Here is an 18,981-nt window from a genome sequence, read left to right as displayed (position 1 = left end):
CAGTTCAAGACCTGCCGAATATTCCGACGAAGTGTCCCCTGAAACAAGACTATCTGGATGGAAACCTAAGGCCTGTGAAGATAGAAAAAGCATAGTGACTTTGAAGAACCTATGGAAGGTGTCTTGACAAAGAGCCTCCGTAATGTGTCCAATCTCTAATATACATTCTTTTTTGTAATCTAGGAGAGATGTCATAGATGGACTGATAAGAAATAGTAATAAGAAATATCTATAAGAGAGGCCTCTGATTTGTTGTTAACTGGAATATTAATAGTAAGATAACTTGCCATAACTAGCTAATCTCTTTATGAGTAAATTAGTCATGGCAATTTGGTTTTCTTAGAGAAGTAACAGAGTAAATATATTGTTTAGTCATTTAATATTGAAAAGAGAAAGTTTGTTTCTTTATACCAAAAGGATAGGTAGAGAAGAGTAACCTCCCTATCGCTTATTTAATGTACTTTATTTTAATGTAATAAATGTGTTTTAATTATGTCAATAGAGTGCCACCTGATTGTTTATTTTACTATGCACTGTTCCTAAAAAACTTATCGGACTTGTGAGTGGGAAACCAAGTGAAATAGCCGAAGCGTATAGTTAAGTGCAAATAGACCACGACTGTTTGTGTAAAGTTTTAATGAAGGAATTTGTGTTAGAAAAAGAGAGAGAAAAATCGAGCAGCCGTGTTACTGAGTTTTATGCCAATTAAAAGATATTAGTGGCGCAGTCTCAATAAAAAATAAATTTTCTAGTATCTATAGGCATAAGACTCGTAGTGCAAAAGGTAGATAAACATAACACGCAATAGAATGAGCAAGAAAGGTTACGAGAGAGAAAGCGCGCACTGCTAATTAGAATTATGGTATTTCAAAGGCACAGTAACCAAGCAGGCTTTATAAATAAGTAATAGCAACACACATATTACACTTCATCAGTCTGTAAAAGAAATGTCAGTTTTTTTTGTGTTAGGATGTCTGAACAACTGAGAACGAAACAAGACATTCTTGCTTGAGGCAATTTAGTGCGACTTCTTTGAAACTTTCTCTCTTGTGTTTCTCAAAAGCAGTAAGAGTAATCTAAGATTTTAGCTTTTCCTCCAGCTAAGAGAATTATTGTCGAGCATTTCTAAGACGTCAGCAGTAGTAGAAGTAGTAATATTTAGAATTTTTTTTTTTTTAAACAAAAACAAAAATAACACAACTGAACTTTCTTTTGTGTGGTATGCATAAACAGTTTTACATATTGAAAGTATAGCATAGTATTTCTAAATCTTAGAATAATTTCAGCAGACCATCTGAACAGCTGATTTCAGATGCAAAGAAATAGTACAGAATTAGAAGCTTCGAATATACAACAATATTATTGCTTTATTTCTTTTGTCAAAATGGTAAACTGAAATAAGAGATTTTGAATATGGTCTGAAAGTTTTCAAACCAGTAGAAATTTAAAGTAGTTATGTAACTGAGTTCCAGGAGAGGAGAGCTGGGGGGGGGTTGCAGAAAAAAATCTTAAAAATGAGCATAAATTTTGAATCATTCCATGCAGGATATATATCCTTCCTATTATATTTTCAACATATCTATAGTGGTCAAGCACTGGATATTATAGTAATGTACATCCTACAAAAAAAAAAAAATAATAATAAAAATCTTGCAATTTTAAGCAAAAGAAGAAGGCAAAGAGTCTGATAAAATACCATTGATATTAATTTTTGATACTAAAAAAGACACAATCGGAAACCAAGTAATGCAGTTTATGATCAATTGTTGTTCATTAAAAAAAAAAAAAAGTTCCTAAAATTGAAATGTGACTATCCATATAACGGTATTTTGCAAAGAAAGAAAGCAAAATGTCAATTTATTTCACTAAATGTTATTCAAAAATATAAATATTTGACAAAATATTTTAAATGTAATCAAATGTGAAAATTCTCGAAAAAAATCTATATTGTCAATAAAGTGAAGGAAATTTACTATTACTAAAATATATTCATTGCAAAGGCTGATCTATGGTCATTTCAGGATTGATTATTTATTTTGGCAGATGGGAAACTCGTTTTTGTTGTTGGAAAGAGACACATACTAGTACAGTAAAGGAAATTCCAAGTAACGCAGTACATGTAAAGACAAGTGACAAAAGTCGCTCCACCGCAGTTAATCCACTAATGGCTCTAAAATCGGCGTTAATCCCTTAACGGCAGAGGAGGGTAAATACTTGATAAAAGGTAGAATACCGATGAAGTTTTGATCCATGAAAAATACTGGGGTGGTCTGGCTATTTCATCCACCTCTTCCGGTGGGAGGGTTAATGCTATGACTATCTTTGTTGAAGCAAAAATGCTAACTACTTGTATATTTATCAGTCTGACAAATCAATGAAGCCATTTTCAGTGACACCTGACTAAGCAATAAACAGATTTACTGAGAAATCTTATTTCATATTTTTTCTTGGTTATCATTTTATCCTTTTTGACCAATAAGAAAGATATATTAATAGTGATGAGAGATTTTAATGCCAAAATTGGGAAGTTCACCCCAGGCATGGAGGATGCGATGGGCAAGTTCGGAGTTGATAACAGAAATGAAAGAGGAGAAAGAATATTAGAATTTTGTAAAGCAAATAATCTATTTATCTTTAATACCCTTTTCCATAGACCTTCCCACAAATACACATGGACCTCACCAGATGGTACAGTAAAGAACTGTATTGATTACATTCTAATCAAATGCAATTGGAAATCATCAGTGCAAAATATTAAAACTTTAAAAACTCCAGACTTCAACACTGACCATGAACTGCTTGCAGCAAAAATTAAACTAAAATTCAAGTATCGTAAATCACGAGCTCCTATGACCTGTCAAAACTGAAAGAGAAATCTATGCAAGATAACTATCAGACACTAATAGGAAATGAGTTTAGAAGATTATCCTATGACAATATAGAAAATACATGGAATGAAGGTAAAAAAAAAATTATTGCAAGTACTGCAAGAAACGTACTTGGTACAACATCAAGACCAAATCATGAAATACTTTAGAAGAAAAAAGAGCAGCAATGCATATATTAAATATAAAAAATACAGAAGAAAATAAATAACATAAGAATCTTAAAAACAAAATTGATAAAATGTGCATATCTGCCAAAAATAACTGGTTGGAAGAAAAAGCAAAACTGTGCGAAGAAGCTAATAAAAGAAATGATAATAAAACGGTATACAAAATTATCAAAGAATTAACTAAGATCTATAAAGATAAACCATTAACAATGAAAGGTAAAAACAATCTAGAAACTGGGTCAATACAAAATATTAAAATAATTTGGAAGGACTACTAACAAACATTATTTTAAAAAGAACAGCAGGAGGAAAGTATAACAGAAAAGATATGTGAAAAGGCACCACCCATAACTCCAGCAGAAAGTATAAATGAAATAAACCAAATGAAACTTTCAAAAGCTACGGGTAAAGATGAAATATCTGTAGAAATATGGTGGCAAGGAAGCTATTAATTTCTTAATGAATTTATTTAATCAAATTCTTTATACTGGAGTAATTCCAACTGACTGGAAAACAGGAATTATGATATCAACTCAAAAAAGGAGACAAAAGAATATGTGAAAATTATAGCCCCATAACACTCTTAAGTCATAACCTATTCATTCAAATTATACAAAAGAGAACACAGGTGCTTACAGAAAAAATTATAGAGGAAAACCAAGCAGGATTCAGGCCACATAGATCCCCTATAGACTATATCTTCACCATTAATAATATAGCAGAAAAATATTGGGAATACAACCTGCCCATATACTGTTGTTTTATAGATTTTAAGCAAGCCTTTGATTCAGTTAATAGAAACAAATTGATCACTATCCTAAAAAAAAACGTAAAAATGGATTCTGATATTTTAACATTTATTACAAATTATTATGGAGACACCAAAGCTTTTGTTAAAACGAACAACATTAAAACCGTTGATTTCAGAGTCTAGAAAGGTGTAATGTAGGGATGCCCTCTCTCACCTCAACTCTACATTTTCCTAGAAGAAGTCTGTAAAACCATAGCTGATGAACCAGGTGTAAAAATCAATGGTACCAACATTAATCACATAAAATACGCAGATGATAGCATTATTTTAGCAGATTCTAAACCACGGCTAGAAAAAACTATTAATATTTTAAATGACTCTTGTAAAACTTATGAAAATAAATCATCATAAAACAAAAATAATGAAGATAGATAGAAAAGAAGAAAATAATTCTATAAATCTCGAAAATCACCTACTGGAACAAGTTAATAAATATGTTTATCTTGGCAGTCTTATATCTAGTAACCTCAACAATATGGAAACAGTAAAACACAGGCTAAACCTAGGTTGGACAACATGAATAAACTAAACAAAATATGGAAAAATAAAAAAATTCCAACAAGTCTAAAATTATATAAAACAATTATTATCCCAACGGCTACTTATGCTTCAGAAGCCTGGAGATTAACTCAACAACCAATCAAGAAACTTCAAGCATTTGAAATGAAATGCCTCAGAAAAATTAATAACACCCACTGGATGCAACACAAGATTAATGATCAAGTCAGAATAGATTTAAACTTCCCAGATAATATAGTAGATACAATCATTAAGCATCAAACTGAGATGGTTTGGTCATATTCAGAGAATGTCCCCTGGAGAACCTTTCTTCTTAGTGGACTCAACCCGTTATCAAGTGGATGAGATGAGATATCATTTTATCATGAAGTGGTGGTAAGTAAAAAAAAAAAAAACATTTAGAAAAATTTAAAAAAAAAAAATTCTTTCTCAACTCTCAAGTTTGCTTACACACTACTAATGGTTAAAATTCTGCATATTCCATCACTTTTTATTAAATAAGCCAATTACTGCTGTTTGCTGTGCATCTGTTTTAGGAAGCTGTGTTGCAATTGGCTAGCTACTTCATGGTTTGTCTGAGTACTTTCTAGAGATAAAACGATGCAGGAGAATCCTGTCTTATTTATTTTTCATATTCCTTGATAACAAAAATAAGCATTTGTAATAATCAAATTGTTGTTGCGATAAACAATGTAAAAAAATATATTTTTTTAAAAAAATGTAACATTAAAAAAAGTCATAGATTCAGCATAAAATAAAACTGATTTAAAAATTTTATTAACAAAAATTCTCTTGAATTCACAGATTAGCAAACAGGTCCTATTTTTAAGCCTTGGAAATATATTAAGTTTTTAAGGAAATTACAACGTAGACTAATATATTAACTCAAATAAATTTAATATTGGAAATATACTATTCAGCTAAATTAGCCATCTCAGATAAAATGTACTAGCTGAAAACAGGAAGTGGTAATTATTTATTTAGTAACTACAAACTGCTGAAGTAAATATTGGGATATTCCTGTTTTATAATGAAACAGCTGATATGTATGTTATTGCACATGGTCTGCACTGTTATACGAGGGGAAACATGATATGACACTACATTGCTATGCTGTCTGTATATGGAAAAGAATGACAAGACTTGAAAAAAGGTTATCATAGGATGGTGACCTATCCATTTATGACCCTGGTAAATGATTATCATCCCAAATCAGCTGTAGACAACATTATATCAGCAAATAGAAATGTTAAGGTGCCATCTCAGCCAGGAATTGTACAGGAAGTTATATATAAGGCATTCTCTGCCATATAACACTGGCATATCTAACTAGAAAAGGATATAGTGCAATATGTAATTTAATGTCACAAATGCTATACATGCTCTTTACACTAGTGTAGTTTGTGCTGTTGATTACACAATGTTTGGATTATATACAGCTGCTCTTCTGATGAAACCAAGTGTGTGCATCTATTTACTTAATGCACTACTACTAACCCAAACCTATGTATTCATTTTAGATTGATATTTACAGACTTCGAGCATTAGTCATACATAGCTGGAGATTTTTTTTTCCTCGTGCACATGCAATTCACAGATATAATAATCTGTCTCAGTCTTGGATGCACTGAATGTAATGCAAAACAGTTCACTTCCAAAGTACTCGGTGAATTGATCCCTTGGTAACTTCCTGTACAATTCCTGGCTGAGATGGCACCTTAACATTTCTATTTGCTGATATAATGTTGTCTACAGCTGATTTGGGATGATAGTCATTTACCAGGGTCATAAATGGATAAGTTTGGAAGCATAATGTCTACAGCTGTTTCTCTTACCGTGGACTCGGCTCTTTGTTGTATTGTCTGGAAGGATGTATGCATCCAATAACAGGAATAGTGGTCCAAATAACATGTGATCAAAGGAAGGTCATTTGAGTAGGAAAAATTGAAAAAATTATACAGTATAGTATTGATTGTGGAATACAAGTTTTTAGCACAATAGGAAGAGTGATGTCATTTGCAACAAATGACTACATTCTTTGATGTTTGGGATTCTTATGATGTATGATTAGGGGAAGTATGCAGTAATTTCTTGAAAAGGTGGAGGACTTTTCTTTATCATCGATGCAGGAATTGGAAGAAAATTGTCAGTAAAGCAGCCTTGTCTTTGGGTGAGGTTTGAATATTACCATATTGATGTGAGAGGTGGAAACATCAAAAAAAAAAAAAATCAGCTAACGCCTTTTTATTCCCGTATATACGGGAGTAGGCGAGGCCATTTAGCCCTATCTAACTTTTGGAGACTGAGTGGGCAGTTCAATCTCCACTGGTACCCAATCAGAGACAGATGGCCCAAGGCTATCACTAATTAAGCGGTACGCAGTGAAGAGAGACGGCTCAAATGTGCCGCCATCTCGTGGTCTCTAACCCTAACACAATATATTTTAATGTCTGAAATAATGTGGGTTCTACGGTCGATTTTCTTGAGTTTACAGGACGAAAAACCCGAGTTTCCGGGAGGAAAAACCTGCTTGCCCGTGCCAGAGATCGACTAACTCGGGAACTGGTCGAAAAAAGGCTTAGAAAAATTTCCTCTAGTCGCCGACTAGACTCGAAACCAAGACTTCCTTCGTGCGGCCTAGCGCGGTGGTGTGCAAACGCCACATCCACTGAGCTACACAGGCTCTTTTGCCCATCCATGTTTCCATGGATGGGCAAAAGTTGTGCCCAGTGGCATTGATGAGGGACCAGATTGCATTTGAGTATCAAATTTGGATTTGTTGATAGCTCTTGTAAAATACTGATCATATCTATCTACTCTTCATAATATAGAACCATAGCCATTCAGATGCAGCTTGCAAGCCACTGGTTCCTGTCAGGTATTTGCATGAAGTTTTTGAAAGTGAAAAATAAATTTAAGCCTAAACTTTATAGAAAGAAGAGTAAATTGGAAAGTGAATTTAATGCAGCAATAATTAGAAAACCTTTTTGGACATATCTGCAGGCTGGATAACAGCAGAAAGCTCAAAATATTGATGTTTGATAAAATGGATGGCTTAATTACTATTGGTATGGAAAGAGTATTCAAGAGTTGAGCCACCAAAATAATCATGACTCTATTGGACCTATGGACATTGATTAGTAATCCAGTTTTTGTCAATACTAAATACCAAATATATTCTGTGAAATTGCATGTGTACCATAGAGTTACAGTATATTGAAAATTTCTTTTTATGCATATGTATAGTGTACAATTTTTAAAAACAGTTCATTGATGTAATTTTTTTTTTTTTTTTTAGGAAAAAACTGAGATTGAGGGTACTTTATTTGTTTATCAAAGGTAATTAATTTTTGTTAATATAATAAAAAAAAAGTTGTTTTGTGTTAAATCAGGAATGTCTAAGCTATCTTTTAGGTTGAGTATGGCTTGCTAACAAATTTCATCCATCCCTTAAAAATGCATTCAGAAAATGGTTTTAAAATCATCTGTTATAGAAAAACCATTGGTGACATGAGCATCCATGTCTCATTCCTTCAGACACTTAATCATGGGTTGTACATAATTGTTAAACATTCATGTGTCAAACATGTATCAGCTAGCTCCTGAATTGTTAACTTCCACTTATTTTTCACTTGAAATCCATCTCATAATTCTTTTTAACAATTAGTTACAAACGTATATACTTACTTTTTTTTATTATTATTTTTTTTTTAATCATGCAGTTGACTCTTAGCAAATGTTGCTATAACAAAACCATACTTGTGCTCCCTGTTTACTGTAATGGTAGTTGACTGTATTGGTGAATGTTCATAAGCAAACTTTTTTGTTATGATCTAAAATTAGAAACAAACCTGAAACAAGATCCCTGATAATCATCATAAATGATGATGATTATCAGTTTATTTTTGAAGTAAAACTTTAATTCCAACATTCTGAAATGTTATTTTTCTTGCTTTTCTGTTAACAAAATTGTCGATTTCATCACTTAGTTTTCTGTGTTATAGACAGTATAGCAGGATTTCTTAAATGCCAAAAACAGTGGCGCCCGAGGCGGACAACCCTGCCCCTCCTCCAGCTACACCGTTGCATAAATGTACCTTACTGGGAAAGCATTTTATCAGCCTTTTGACTACTTGCATATGGAAATATGACTTCTGCATTACTTCAACTTTGGTATCACTTCTGGGTCTGGCTCCTGCTATGAGACCTCAATAAAGGTTGAAACTGGTGTGGGTAGTGGCCATTCCCATAATGCATAGCATTATACATGTCGGTAAGGATATGTATATTTCATCATGGGATACTAAGGCAACTGATGTGAAGTGGCGTGCAAACTTTGTTTGCTTGCACTTGGATAAAAGATGAAACCAAGAATATAATTTCTTGTCATCTTTAATATCAACATCTTAAATAGTTAGGCAGGTATCTCACAAGGGAATCTAGAAATTAAAGATGACAAGAAATTATATTCTTGGTTTCATCCTTTATCCAAGTGCAAGCAAACAAAGTTTGCATGTGTCACTTCATATGAGTTGCCTTAGTATCTCATAATGAAATATACATATCCTTACTGACATGTATAATGCTATGCATTATGGGAAGGGCCACTACCCACACCTGTTTCAACCTTTATTGAGGTCGCATAGCAGGAGCCAGACCCAGAAGTGATACCAAAGTTGAAGTAATGCAGAAGTCATATTTCCATATGCAAGTAGTCAAAAAGCGTCACACCTTGTTATTAAAATACTTTGGATTAGAGATGTTGAAAGTTTTCCACTTGGTTACACTATAAATTAAACATGCTAAAAAATTATGTTTTTGGTTTCATCCTTTATCTAAGTGTAAGCAAACGAAGTTTGTGTGTGAAATTGCTTCACAACTGGGCTACTTGTATGTAGAGGCTATTGACTTCACATCAATTGTTTTAGTCCCATAATGCAATGCATATCCTTATGGACATGTATAATTCTGTGCATTATGGGATAATATACTAAGGTAACTGGTGCGAAGTCATTAGCCTCTATATTACAATAGCTTAATGACTTCACACAAACTTTCTTTGTTTACACTTGGATAAAGGATGAAACCAGGAATATAATTTCTTGGTATCTTTAATTTATAGTATAACCAAGTGTGTGTGTGTGGGAGGAGGGAAATCTAGAATTGGGCGCTTACCTGCAGTGTGCACATTGCAACTAGTGTTTTCCACCCAAATGATTTCCTAATCTTCAAGGCTGTTGTCAGTGTTGTATTCCTGAATCACACTAGGACAGAAAGCAGTCACTTTATCATTAAAAGTACACTTCCCCAATCTTCCTTTCATCTTTCTTTTCTAATTTTGCTGAAAACAATTAGCCATCTATGTTCTCTTCTAATATGTCAACATGAATGAATCCAGCTAACAATCAACTCCAGAAACTCTTCTCGCTTATTCCTAATAATTTTGGCATTCATAAATGCAGTGTTGTAGCTAGAGCTTTTGTCACCCCTCTCAATGCATACCAAAAATACTACAAAAAGTCAAAAGGAGGTATAGGGAAATAAATTAAAAACACTATGTTTATTTTTGAAGTAAAATTTTAATTCCAACATTCTAAAATGTTATTTTTCTTGCTTTTCTGTAAGCAAAATTGTCAATTTCATCACTTAGTTTCTGTGTTATAGACAGTATAGCAGGATTTCTTAAACGCCAAAAACAGTGCCGCCTGGGGCAGACTGCCCCCAGCTAGGCTGCTGCATAAATGTACCTTACTGGGAAAGCATTTCATCAGCCTGCATCACTAATTGATAATGCTTTTGCTTTCCAACCAGTGGACTGTGGATTTGAATCCTACTGACAGCATGAATTTTTGTGAATGTCTTTAGGTGACCCTGTTTGTAGCATGATGTGGTTTGAAAAATGTTTTGTGGTCTCTAGAGAAAAGTTTTTGGATTATCTAACCTTTATTCCAACTAAAATATGAGGAAAAGTATTGAAGCCAGGAGGTTAGTTTTCTGGGGATAATGACACAATAAAAGCTATCTGGATGCAACAGAGGTGGGAGAAGTATTGGATAAAAGTTATGACCAATCGTTTCAGTAAGAGAATTGAATGCTCATTTACCATCTGAACATAATGCAAATTTTCCTGCTTTTGTTCTTTCACAATTCACTTCAAATGTATTGATATTTTCTAGCAGCAGTTTTGGATTTTGGTATAAGCTTGGTGAATGCCACTTTGCAGTATGCTCAGTTTTGTACAGGTTTGGCACACTTATTGAAGAATGAAGACGTGGATAGGGGTCAGCAGTTTAGATTGCAGTAGGAAATGTTTCAATACTACTAAAGATTACTTCAGTGATGCATTTATATACGAGGGTGGTCTGAATAGTTCTCGGCCTCGACCATAGATGGCAACACTCAGCAAGATTTTATTTTTCAAAGTTGGTACATCTGTCATAGGTATCCATGTGAAATTGCAAGTCATTATATCGAGTAGTTTGTTTGTTTTATACAGCTGTCTAAAGCAAAAGTGTGTCTGTATTCCTTAAAATGAATAAAATTGAGTATTGCGGTTATAAAATTCTTTGTAAAAGAAGGTTTAATGAAAAAAGAAATTCATTCGAAGTTCATAAAAGTTTATGGGCACTCTTCTCCTTCATTTTCAACAACGAAGAAATGGGCTGCCGAGTTTAAACGTGGTGGTACTAGCCTTGAAGACAATCCATGTGAAGGATGTCCAAAAAGTGTAACAACACTAGAAATCATTGATCAAGTGCACTATATGGTATTGTATGACCAGCGAGTCAAAGTATGTAAAATTGCTGAGACTATAGGCATTTCAAAAGAACTTATAGGATATATTTTGCATGAAGAATTGCAAATGAAAAGGCTTTGCACAAGATGGGTGCCACTTGCTCACAGCAGATAAGAAACGCACTTGCATGAAAATCTAACAGTGCTTGGAGAGTTTTAACAAGAAGAAAACTGATTTTATGCATCAATTTATTACTATGGATGAGACTTGTATTCACCATTATATTATATACCAGAATCCAAACAGCAGTCAAAACAGTGGACAGAAGCCGGTTGTTCAGTGCCAAAGAAGACAAAGTCGGTTCCATCAGCAGGAAAGGTCATGGCATCGGTGTTTTGGGATATTAAAGGCATTTTGTTTATTATCTTGAAAAGGGTAAAACAATAACCAGGGAATATTATTCGATTTTTTAACCAGACTAGAGAAAAAAATTCTTGAAAAAAGACCCAGTTTGCAGAAGAAAAAAAAATCATCTTTCATCAGGACAATGCACCTGCCCACGAAGGTGTTTTGGCAATGGGAAAATTAAGGGATCTGCACTATGAATTGTTGGAACATCCATCCTGTTCCCCAGATTTGGCTCTCTCTGACTTCTATCTCTTCCCAAAACTAAACTTTTCCTTGCTGATCAGCATTTTTCTTTGAATCAAGAGCTGATTGCAGCTGTAGAGGGGTATTTTGCATATCTCACTGAGAACCACTACAGGGATGGGATAATGTCACTGGAGCATCACTACTACATTCAATATTCAATACTACTACTTAAGACTAATACACTGGAATAAATGTATTAGTCTTAAGGGAGATTATGTTGAAAAATAAAAATAATTTTGAAATTATAAATTCGTGTTTTTATTGTTAGGCCGAGAACTTTTCAGACCACTCTCGCGCGCGCCCGTGTGTGTATTTGGACCGGAATGGTGAATACAGTGGTCTAAGGAAACAAGACATAGAAGTTGGCTTGGCATTGTTATCATGCAGAAAACCTGATTGAGAATGACTGTCCAAGTATTGTTCCATTGGAGAAGAGATGTACTTGATTGTGGTGTGAATACCCAGAGGAGAAACAAAATTCAGTAATGTATACACAGAATCAGAGGAAGTGCCTTAGAACTTGTTGTTCACTCCTGACATTAAAAATCAGATGTTCCAAGGTTTGTCACAGATAAATTTTCAAGTCATAAAGTTCATTCTATCTTTCCTTTTGTTTGTGGGTCCAAAGCAGTGGCATCTGATGTTTCTTTTCTCATTAAAGTTACTTTTACAACTAACTTGATTTCAGTTTCTTTGTGAAAGTTGAGAATGACTGCATTAACCTTATTTTCTGCCTTGAATAATTATGTACCCTTGATGCAATGAATTGCACAGTTTGTTGGTGTTGTCGGCAAAGGATTCATTTATGTTGAAGCACTAATTACAATATTAATGACAGTTTTCCATGTAGCTTTGAGTTTGAAGCTATTTGGTATGAAGTTGTTCTCACAAGGTGAAATACATGTGGAGTGTTTTTGCAGAGCCAGTGGATCAGTTGCTGGTGATGAAATGCATTGCCAAATGAACACTGTACTAAACAAGTAATTATCGTGGTGACTATTTGAACATTGATGGAAAAATGAAGCTGAATTTATTGAGCTATTGTTAGATAACTTCCTTAAGCACTGTATGACAGAAGAAACTTGAGGTTGAATGTTAACCCCATCTGACACCAATCATGGTGTCAGGTGGGGTTTCAGTTGAGGGCATTACTGTTCTGCCTCTAGGTGGTGACAGTAATTGTTCTGGACTGACTATGGAAGCGGCTACGTATATGGATGTTTCATTCAGAAAGGGTTACTTGCTGAGCTGTAAAGCAGAAAATTATGACAGCTGAGGAGAATAGTAGATCAAGTTGCTAGATTGGAAGGAAATCAGCAGTTCATGAAAAGCCTTAAAAAAATACTTAAAATGCTACGTAATAAGGCACAGTCCAGAAGTGTTGTAGATATTGTAGAGAAAGCTAAGTCTGAATGAGAAAGATTAATGCTTAAGTTAAGGGGATAATGAATCCCTCATTATTTTTAAAGCCGAATAAGAAACTCAAAGATCGAGATCTACGAATACAAATTTACATCGCCAAAAAAAATAGCCTCTTGGCTTGTCATGGTAGTAATGATATACATGGGTACACCTTTCTGGCAATTCGTATAGTAAAGTATGTAAGTTCGATTCACTTAAACCTTGGTATTATATCTAGGTCTACCTACTCACTGATGAGACCTCAATAAAGGTTGAAACTGGTCTGGATAGTGACCTTCCTCATAATGTAAAACAGTAATACATCTCCTAGGAGCTGAGTTTTACATTATGAGAAAATATTAAGGATAGTGATCGGATCTTTGTCCACCTTTGCTCCAAGTTGCCCTGGTGTTATACTACCAAGTGATGACTTACACTTGGACTCGCCGGAAGTTCTTTGGCATGAAACTCTTAGATCTCGATCTTCAAGTTTCTTATTCGGCTTTAAAAATAATGAGGGATTTATTATCCCCTTAACTTAATTTACGTTGCCGAAAAAATAGCCTCTTGGCTCTTTATTGTAGTAAAGATTAATGCTATCAAATGAGAACGGAATATGGGTACAGGTGATTATTCAATTAATGAGCTATCATTTTCCTAAAAGCTATCAACCTGATGTATGCATCATGGAGCTCAGTGCTACTGCTATACTGGATAAAGAAACTGAAATGAGGGAGTGGTACTAGGGCTGTTGCATAAACTGAACAAGAACTTGGCATAGTGGCTAATGGGATATCAGTGTGGATGCTTGCCATTTGATCTAGATGTGTGGATTTGAGTCTCAGCACAGGGAAGATTCTGCAGAATAAAAGAAATTATGATAATCCTATTTCAGATTGATAGTGCAGAGACTAGTGTTCTGACTATCAAATTATCAGTGGAGTGTTCATGAATATTTTGATAATTTGTACTTTTGGACTTTGCTTGTGTGACTGACATGAAAAAGAAGTGAATGTTGCACTTGAGGCTGCAAGATTTAAGGTGACCAATGGCATGTACCCTAAGAATCAGTGCATGATATATTGTTATTCCTTCTTGACATTAATGACATTGGAAGGATTTGACAAGAGTTTATTGATGATGCAAAGATAAGCAGGATAATTTGGAATACAGTATTTTCAAAATAACTTGAGTAAGCTGGAATAGTGGGCATGTGAAAATGATTCAGTTCAGTGTTAGTAAATGTAATGTTATGCATTTTAAGGTGATGAGATGTATAGTGGTGTATTATGTTATTGGGATTATCCTAGGAGAAAGTTTGAGTAGATAGCAAGCTGAAGTTCGGGGGCCATATAGCAAAGATTATAGTACAATTCAGAAGATAATTACGATGATAAAACAAACATTTGCATGCATTTCTTGAATAATTCAAGTACAGTCATCCCTGAACTTACATCCATTCAAAGATACGTCTGTGATCCCAGCAACAATGCATCATGCGCAGTGACAACAGCTCATTCAGCGGCAACTTCAGTCAGCAATCGGCAAGTGTCTTCAACAGTTCCTCTGTTGATTTTGTGTTTGAGCAATAGGTTATTTGTGTGTTTATTGTTAAATATTTCATGAAATTTTGTGCAGTATGGCCCCCTACACAACCAATCAAAAAACTTAATGAAGAATCGAAAAAGAGGCGACCAGTTGATCTTGAAACAAAGTTGCAAGTTAAAGCAAAGTGAAGTTGGTAAGCTCATCAATGTGATTGCACATGATTTTGGATGGTCTCATTCTACAATGATGGCCTTTTTGAAAAATAAGGATAAAATTGTAAAGACTGTGAAAGGATCTGCTTCCTTTGAATTGACAATAGCGACGAAGCAATGACAACTTGCTATAGGTGATATGGAAAAACTACTTGCATCATGGATAGAGGACCTGAACAAAAAGCGCATCTCCCCCCCCCCTTAGCACATGACCATAATCACTAAGTCTCTTAAACATGTTGAAGGAGAGCCTAATTTTGAATACGAATTCAGCGCTTCTTCTGATTGGTTCACGAGATTCAAGCAGAGTTTTGTTTTGCACTGCATAATGTGAAAATGTATGGTGAATCTGCAAGCATCAATGAGAAGCCTGCCAAGGAATTTGTGGAGAAATTGGATAAAATTATCACCGGGGAAAATTATTTGTGACAGCAAATATTTAATATGGATAAGACCTCCTTCTTTTGGAAAAAAATGCCCGAGTGGACATTCATCCACCAAAAGCTGAAATCTATGCCTAATTTAAAAGCTCTTAAAGACCATATTACGATTCTGTTAGAGGGTAATGTGGCTTGATATAAACTGAAACCATATGTGATATGACACAGTGAGAATCCACATGCCTTCAAAAAACATTAGGAAGCATACTCTTTCAGTTTCATTATCGGAGCAATAAGAAGTCGTGTATACTCAAAAATTATTTGAGGATGCCTTAAACAACTGTTATGCGAGTGATATGGAAAGCTATTGTGTGAAAGAAAATGTAGAATTTAAAATTTTATTAATTCTAAATAATGCTGCTGGTCATCCACCTTACATCAGTGATCTTCACACCAAGATCAAGGTCATGTTTCTTCCTCTAAACGCTACTTCATTGATCCACCCAATGGTTCAGGGGGTTGTTCTTTCAGTGTTTACAGCTTATTATCTATGGAGAACTTTTTCACAAGCCATTTCTGCCACTGAAGGAAATGATCAGACTCGCATACAATTCTGCAGAACATGCAATATTTATCATGCTATTTAAAATATTGCTGTGGCTTGGGACGAAGTGACATATGCAAGAAGACATTAAAAAGATTTGTGCATGATTTTGGAAGTTTTGAAGAAAAAAAAAAAAAAAAAAAAATGAAGGCCTTTGTAAATTGCATGAAGAAATAGTGGACCTAGCAAACAATCTGAATCTTGAAGTGAATGATGGCGACATAGTTCAACTCATAGAAAGTGCCCCTGAAGAGTTAACCAATGAAGAATTGGTTGAACTGGAGGCACAACGTGTTACAGAAAAGGAAGAACGAGAAAACAAAGAGGAAAAAGAGAAACAGAAAGTAGTAGTAAAACAATTCACAGTGTAGGGTCCTGCAGAAATGCTCTTTGAAGTTAGCGATGTCACTGATGTATGGCTGAAGACATGGACCCCAATGTTGAACACTACTGATTAGTAGAAAGGAAAGTAAATGATGCTTTTGTTTGTTATAAACAAATTTATGATGAAAAGAAGAAGAGGAATAAGCAAAACACATTGGACATTTTCATCAAAAAAACAAAGGTTACACCAGAAGAGCTGCAGCCATGGTCCTTCACATAGGGAAGGTGTGATTGTGGGGGAAGATTTGGGTGATTATTCTCCTGTTTTATAGTGGCAGTAATGCATAGTACAGTTTTATAATAAGGTTTAAAAATTAAAATGACTGTATATTTATTATGGTCAAGTCCCTAACCCCTATAACTCTTTTGATTTAATGTATCGACTTATGTCCTGCTGGATGGAATGGAACCTGGACATAAGTCGAGGGATGACTGTATATAATAATAAAAATAAATAATAAAACATTTAATTATTTGTAAATATTTTATTGTGATGTATATTTGTGCTGTAAAATATTGATGTAAAAGTGGCCAGTATCGTGAAGGCATATGGAAATATTTAGAGTATTACAGTATTATGTAATTGACAGTGGACTAACTTATGTTGTTAACATATGGCAGAACAGTTATGAAACCAAAACTAATTTCCTTAGTGCATGGATCAAGAAAATACTGAAGAAAAGTGTATATAATAATACTTTTTCCTGATACAAAGTTGCTCTTGAATTAAAAATAAATAAAAATAGCTAAGCTTATTGGGTGATAGCCACCCTGCTCTCCAACCATAGGCAAAATTATATCTAATGTAACGTTTTAATTACCTTGATGGATAGCTAGAAAAACATACCTAGTTGTTAATTTTTAGAAAATAGGGATGAAGAGACATTTGGAATCAAACCTGATAAGCTGAAACATACCATAAGAGAAATGTGTTGAGAATGGAGCTCAATTATATGAACTTAAATAATGCCAGAGATTGGTTGAATCAACCTAAAGAAGGATGAAAAAAAGTTGTCTGAAGAAACCCTGAATCTTCTCAGAAAGAGATCTAGACAGGAGATGTAGAATAGAATTGTCTGAGCTATATAAAACAATAAGGAAAATCAGAATTACAGTAGAAAACAGTGAGTCTAAAAGGAGTGAGAAGAGAGTTGCCCATAAAACAAAATAAATGAATAGCCCTTAAAGTCGAAAATGGAGACTAATTGAAAACAAAGAACAGATCATAAGAAGGATAGAATAATTCTATGCCAAATTGTATGGTGATTCTCAAGACTTAAACAACCAGTATGAAAAAGATGTAATACCTCGAACAGAAAGAAATGTGCCATGATGTTTTAAAAGAGGTTCAGTATGCTATGGCTAGCATTAATAGTGGAATGATATCAAGTGAAGATAAGTTACCAATAGAAGTTCTGAAAGCAGGTGGCAGACAGTCATGACTATTTTAAGTAAAATTTATCCATCGTTCCTGAAACAGAATATCAAAGAGTTGGAATAATACTGTCCTTATAGTTTTTTTAAAAAGGGAGAGAGACTGTTTAAAATTATTACTGTCTCCTTTCAACAATTACAAAATTTTTACAAAAATCATTAGCAACAGAATACAAAAATTAAATTTTTGCCATTCCCCAGAACAAGCAGGATTCAGAAAAAACTACAGTACTGTTGATCATATATGTAAGACACATAATTGAAAAGATAAATGAATACCAAAAACCCTTAAGTCTGGCATTTATTGATTTTTGAAAAGGTATTAGATTCGATCTCAATGTTAACTACTTGATAAGCCCTTAAAAATCTGCATCATGTTCCTTCTTTCTCAACTGAAATTCATGGCTTGTCTATCCTATGTAGGCCAAACCATGTGAGCATGGAATCGTGGATGCAATATCCCTGCTATCTGCCATGGACAAGATAGTAAGAGATATTGCATCAGCAAGGAGTAGAAGTTGCTTTCTCTCTTCTAAACAAGATCTCAAGTCTTCAAGTGATCTTGGATACTCCTGGTTTTTTTTCGAGTCATGAATGGGGAGGTTTTAGGTTCTGATATCTACATGCACAATCCAATGCGCATAGATGTCTGGCATTCTTCTCATCTAGATAGCCATCATAATACAACATAAATCACACATTCCTTTATCATTGTTAGTCTTTTTTTTTTTTTTTTTTTTTTCCTCAAATGCTCTGTGTTTCTGTTTCCATTAACTTGCTTGTTGTTTAACTCAGTCTTGTTTAATTTCACTTTCTTGATGAAATGCATTGCAATATATATGCGAAACTAGAGGTTTAAATTCAAAATTTGTCAACAAACAGTCTGTGTTATATCGGACTTAAAGGTCTAACATATTCTCCATCTACAGAGGCCACAGAAGCAAAATACATTGTGCCCATTTCTGTTTTAATATTTTTTGACATGGCATCTTTTGTGGGTTCACTACTTTATTCCAAAGTTCATACTTGTTGCTAATGTGCAGTTGAATTTGCATCTGTTTCAGCTAGGGAATGGGATGGAGAATAATAATTCCTGTGCCTTGGCAGATCACAATCAAGCAGATTTGAAGATTTTTTTTTGTTTTAATGTGTGATTGATCACTTGCTATCTTCATTCTACATTAATGTTCACTTCAGAAACATATTACTGGAAAAGAAATGGAATAAAAGACTGACTCTGGTT

General features: G+C 34.2%; 1 protein-coding gene across 3 annotated transcripts in view; it reads left to right on the top strand.

The window, feature by feature from the left end:
- Nucleotides 1-18,981, top strand: part of DCP1 (decapping mRNA 1) — a 174,653-nt gene that overhangs the window by 11,816 nt on the left and 143,856 nt on the right. For all 3 annotated transcript variants that reach the window (XM_090410674.1, XM_090410666.1, XM_090410659.1), the window contains exon 2: nucleotides 7,684-7,724. In XM_090410674.1, the coding sequence (XP_090266800.1) occupies nucleotides 7,684-7,724 (41 nt within the window). The remainder of the gene's footprint in view (nucleotides 1-7,683; nucleotides 7,725-18,981) is intronic.

The sequence above is a fragment of the Typopeltis vanoorti genome, chromosome 2 (assembly GCF_054136105.1).
Source record: "Typopeltis vanoorti isolate ZY-2024b chromosome 2, IOZ_Tvanoo_1.0, whole genome shotgun sequence".
Classification (NCBI taxonomy): Eukaryota; Metazoa; Arthropoda; class Arachnida; order Uropygi; family Thelyphonidae; genus Typopeltis; species Typopeltis vanoorti.
Note: the sequence above shows the minus strand (reverse complement) of the source record. Positions and strands in the feature narration are given on the sequence as shown.